The sequence below is a fragment of the Notolepis coatsorum genome, assembly GCF_963971535.1.
Source record: "Notolepis coatsorum genome assembly, chromosome: 2".
Lineage (NCBI taxonomy): Eukaryota > Metazoa > Chordata > Actinopteri > Aulopiformes > Paralepididae > Notolepis > Notolepis coatsorum.
Window position 1 is genome coordinate 213,380,593 of NC_140166.1, and position 5,675 is coordinate 213,386,267.

A 5,675-nucleotide genomic window follows, 5' to 3' on the forward strand; every position below is an offset into this window, starting at 1 on the left:
GGAACTCTGCGTCAGGTTTAAAGACGCATTAACTACGATTTCTGAGGATTTGAAACAGTACCATGTAGACTCAACCACACACACACACACACACATGGAACGGTTGAGTCTATGTGCGTTTTCTAAGAGGTTGTACGTGTACGTTTGTCTTTTTTATTTATAATTTTTTCTTTTTTAAATGCTACTGTATATGCATTTAAATGCTACTGCATATAATCCCTCTATATACTTACTTATACACCTGCAAATAGCTTAGCTTTGTATCATAGCATGTACAAATGCTGTATATACATTCTCACCACATATATATCTATCCACACCTGTATTTACCTGCACATAGTCTTTTGCATATCTGTAGATAGATACTATATCTATATCTGTACATATCCTACACTTACTAGTTACGCTGCTGGACAGTATGACTTACTACCATACTGTCTTTTACACCTGTACCACTGTACATATTATAATACAACTCAGTACATACATCTGATTAGCACTACACTCAGTAGTACTAATCTATATATTTTATACCCAGTTTAATCACCTGTACGTTGTATATTGCTATTGCACTTTACTGTTATATTTTCACTCTGGTCGGATGCCAAACTTATTTTCGTTTGGACTGTATGATGACAATACATTTGAATCTAATCTAATCTAATCTAAGTATGGAGTCTTACTGAGACAAATTCCTCGAAGCTGATCTTCTCGTCCTTGTTGGTGTCTCCAGCGATGAAGGTCTCCACGATCTCCCGCACGCGGTACCCTGGCATGCAGAAGCTGGCCTCTCGGAACAGCTCCTGGAGCTCGTAGTCGCTCACATAGCCACTGTTGTCGATGTCTAAGGACATATACGCATCCGCACAAGCATGAACGCACGCACACACACACACACACACACACACACACACACACACACACACACACACACACACACACACACACACACACACACACACACACACACACACACACACACACACACACACACACACACACACACACACACACACACACACACACACACAGAGAGAGATAGACACACACACACACATACACACACACACACACATGCATCACATTTACATCTAGTCATGGAGCTGAAACACTTTCATCCAAAGCGACTTACACGTTCTGTACAACAAGTCAGCAGGAAGGGTACAACTCTGGCAGCTAAGGGTCAGTAACATTGTTCATCAAACAGTGTTGAACTTGAGTGCTACAATCTTGAGTGCATATTAGTATAGACATACTAGCAAAGTAGGTAGTAATATAGGCAAGGTAGATCCCTTAGTAGCAGAGTGCATGCTAGTTAAAGACAGTACAAAGGTTAGCATGCATTCCTATCTAAACTTGTGAGGACTATTAACTAAATTCCAGCTGCAATATTCCTTACTTAGCCCCTTAAACCTAACCTTAACCCATCCGATTACACGGCTCACCTTAACACTTTCAATGCCAGCCACGCGTTTTGTCGTTAGTTCATGCCGACCGCTGAGTGCCCGCCAACGCTATATAGCGTTTGTTTGTCGTATTTATTTTTATTGGCGATTTGAATTCATATTTCATCAATCGAGCCTCAGGTTAGTGCTACAGAGTCTCTCTGAGCTCAATTTGGAAGATACCGCCCCCTATCGTATCTCCCTGTGTAACTGCACCCCATTACTTTAGACTGATGAAGGGGGGGGGGGGGGCAGTTTCCTCATTTTACTTTTCCGTCAAGCCAACTGAAGAATCCATTGTGATTGCCGGCCCGGAAAACGTGTGGATTATGTATTTACAGTACCCAACGCTGAATCAATAAACGCGATCGATATTTGGAATGGCGATCAGGAATTGGAATAATCTTTTTGGATAACATCTGATCTGAGGTAAGGAATTTATTTTACCAGTCTTAGGATAATCAGAGCTGTTTTCACAGATATATCAGCGTTTGCCCTATGCGTGTGTGTGTGTGTGTGCGAGATCAGGAAATGAGAGAATCGATATTTCAGCCCGCTTCTATAGCGTGCATAAGTACACATATACTATCGATAATCTAGCGTTTATTTGAAAACTATTCATAAATAGGCCGAAAAATTACAATGTTTTTGTGTATGCCAGAATATTTCAGTAAAGGGCGATTACATTACATATACATTACATTACAAGTTCTGTACGACAAGTCATCAGGAAGGGCACAACTCTATCAGCTGAGTAACAATGTTCATCAAAGTGTTGAGTGCTACACTGTAGGTTAGTTTATTAGGACAAGTAAGGTTAGTTAGGGTTAGATCTTTTTATTTATTTATTTATTTTATATATTTTTTTTTATTCAGATAATGGTTGAAGAAGTGCGTCTTTAGTCGACCGACGGCGAAAGATTTGACGGGTTTCGGCTGTCCTAACTGGGGTGGGTAGTTCATTCCACCATTGTGGGGCAAGGACTGAGAATAGGCGACTTCTCTTTGATGACCCTCCCGGAGCTTGGATAGGAGTAGGTCTGAGGCGGCCAGAAGATGCAGAGCGTAGGGGTCTTGAGGGTGTGTAGTTAGAGACCATTGACCGGAGGTAGGCGGGAGCGGTTCCCTTTGCCGCGCGGTATGCTAGGTCGAGGGCCTTGAAGCGGATTCGTGCAGCAATGGGGAGCCAGTGCAGGTCCCTAAGAAGTGGGGTGACATGGGCCGACTTCGGTAGGTTTGAGATCAGGCGGGCCGCTGCGTTCTGAATGAGTTGAAGAGGCTTAGTGGCAGTGGCCGGGAGGCCAGCGAGCAGTGCGTTGCAGTAGTCGAGGCGGGAGATGACGAGGAGTTGGGTGGCTTATTTTGTCAGGAAGGGGCGGATCCTTCTGACGTTGCTCAGGAGGAATCTGCAGGTTCTGGTTGTCGCTGCAATGTGAGCAGAGAAGTTCAACTGGTTCGAGGACAACACCAAGGTTCTTGGCGGTCGGGGATGCGGTCACAGCTGCATTCTCGACTGTGCTGGAAAGATCGGTCAGGGGGGAGGATTTGGCCGGCAGGTGGAGCAATTCTGTTTTGCTTAGGTTCAGTTTGAGGTGGTTGGTCGTCATCCAGGCGGAGATGTCGGACAGACAGGCCGAGATCCGCTCAGAGACGTGGATATCTGAGGGAGGGAAGGAGAGGAAGAGTTGAGTATCGTCGGCATAACAATGATAGGAGAAGCCATGAGACGTGATAATGTTACCCAGTGATTTAGTGTAGAGGGAGAAGAGAAGGGGTCCTAGAACCAAGCCCTGGGGGACACCCGTCCGCAGGGGGCGGGTGGCCGACAGGGTCCCTCTCCATGACACTTGGTAGGAGCGGTCATTGAGGTATGATGTCAGCCATGTCAGCGCAGAGCCAGCCACTCCCATTCCTGCGAGGGGCGCGAGGAGGATCTGGTGGTTGACTGTGTCGAAGGCTGCAGATAGATCTAGGAGAATCAGGACAGAGGAGAGGCCTTTCGCTGTTGCTAAGTGAAGTGCCTCTGTGACCGCAATGAGGTCGCATTATCACGGAATCTTTATATTTTCCTTGAAAACGAGGGCTTTTCAAAATGCTATAAAACGGAAATGAAGCGACGGGCAGATTAGACACATAGCCATAATTTAAGACAGAGATTATGCGTTCACAACTCTATCATTGAAGTGGGTGGTGGCATTTAACGGGGGCAAGGCACACCGCATGGCTGGTAATCAAAGTGTTAACCGTTACCATCATCTTAACTCTAGTTTTAACCTTAACAGATTTAGCTATTTTTTTTTATCTTTGTGGGGAGAAGTAGGAGGAAGACGCGCACACAGAACGTGTATCAGGTCAATTAAGGTGATGAAATTACGATTATTATTTTGTCTCCACTATCTGATTATTATCTGGTAACCTATCATGATCAGATTATGACAACCTGTGACACACATAGCAGGCTCCACCCCACAAGCCGACCAATAAAGAGCCTTGCATAAGAGGAGGGCTTTATGATTGGTAATAAAACTCTTAACTGAGGCACACAAAGTGTGCGTGTGTGTGTGTGCGTGTGTGTGTGTGTGTGTGTCTCTCTGTGTGTGTGTGTCTCTCTGTGTGTGTGTGTGTGTGTGTGTGTGTGTGTGTGTGTGTGTGTGTGTGTGTCTCTCTGTGTGTGTGTGTGTGTGTGTGTGTGTGTGTGTGTGTGTGTGTGTGTGTGTGTGTGTGTGTGTGTGTGTGTGTGTGTGTGTGTGTGTGTGTGTGTGTGTGTGTGTGTGTCTGTGTGTGTGTGTGTGTGTGTGTGTGTGTGTGTGTGTGTGTGTGTGTGTGTGTGTGTGTGTGTGTGTGTGTGTGTGTGTGTGTGTGTGTGTGTGTGTGTGTGTGTGTGTGTGTGTTTCATACAGACCGATCCTGCTGAATCTTTGAGCTCCTCCAGATCCTCCCGTGAAATCTGTGTGACATGGTTCTCCATATTGGCTCCTGTGACTGTCTACTGCACCTGAGACATAAACACAGACACACACACACAGACACACACAGACACACACACATGTTAACCTAGTCCACTTCTGGGGACATTGTTGTAAGGGATACAACTATTTTGTTATTCTATTTCTACATTTAGTGAAACTATTATGAACAGGTACATTGTCCTATCACAAGCGCTAGACTGTAGTTCGAGGACAAGCCTATCAGAATCCAGTATCAGTGTCACTGGGGGCGGATCTAATGTTTTGGACAAGAAAGAAAGAATGGTGAATGCAAGAAAGAAAGGTTTTGTCATGGAAACCAAAGAAGTCGAATTTTAGCTAGAGTAAACCTTGAAAGAGGAAACGGACATCAAAATGGCTAGCTTTGCCATGGTTTTGTGTTCTGTTTGTCATTTTAATGTGAGGCATTGACTTACATTAATTCCCTAGACCCTAACTCTAGCCATAACAACTACACGCCTGACCTTAACCGCTGACCTCAGCTTCTGCCCAGTGACACAGACTCATAAAGCTGCTGTGACGTCACAGGTTTCTCCTCAGAGTCCACAGTGCAACTCACACAGAGCTCATCCCTCCGTGGTCAGAGGCTCTAGACATCACCGCCCTGGCGATGTGGCTTACCTCAGCGCTTTCTACGTCTGATACCAGATGATCCATAGGTTTCCATATCTTTATTTTTTCTTTATTTTGACAAGGGATATTTGACCAGATGTAGAAACTATTGAAATATATGACGGTTGACGTTTAGTAATATATGTCATATGATTGCAATGAGTTAAGAAAGTTGAGAGAAGTTGTTTTGTTTATGTTTTTCAATGTAATTGTATAGGTGGTCAAATACACTGCATACACTGTATGGGGTGTGTGTGTGTGTGTGTGTGTATGACTCCTTTGTCCTGTTTACTTGTAATGTTATATGTTATGATGTAAGTATTATATCTGTGTGTGAACTAGTTCTTTGTCCTGTTTACTTGTAATGTTCTATGTTATGATGTAGTGTGTGTGTGTGTGTGTGTGTGTGTGTGTGTGTGTGTGTGTGTGTGTGTGTGTGTGTGTGTGTGTGTGTGTGTGTGTGTGTGTGTGTGTGTGTGTGTGTGTGTGTGTGTGTGTGTGTGACTCCGTAGCAGAGATACTCCTCCATCCACTCCTTCATCACCTCCTGTCTGGACTATGCAAAGGGCTACCCAGCAATGCCCTGAACAGGCTGCAATATGTTCAGAACTCAGCTGCTAGGGTTCTCACC

The 5,675-nt window shown here is 44.6% G+C and overlaps 1 protein-coding gene across 1 annotated transcript in view; it reads right to left on the reverse strand.

Moving 5' to 3' along the window:
* Positions 1–4,413, reverse strand: part of pls1 (plastin 1 (I isoform)) — a gene marked incomplete at its 5' end in the record, with an annotated part of 36,240 nt that extends 31,827 nt beyond the window's left edge. The window contains 2 exons of the mRNA XM_084309292.1: positions 684–844; positions 4,344–4,413. Coding sequence (XP_084165418.1) covers positions 684–844; positions 4,344–4,413 — 231 coding nt within the window. The remainder of the gene's footprint in view (positions 1–683; positions 845–4,343) is intronic.
* Positions 4,414–5,675: the final 1,262 nt, after the last annotated feature.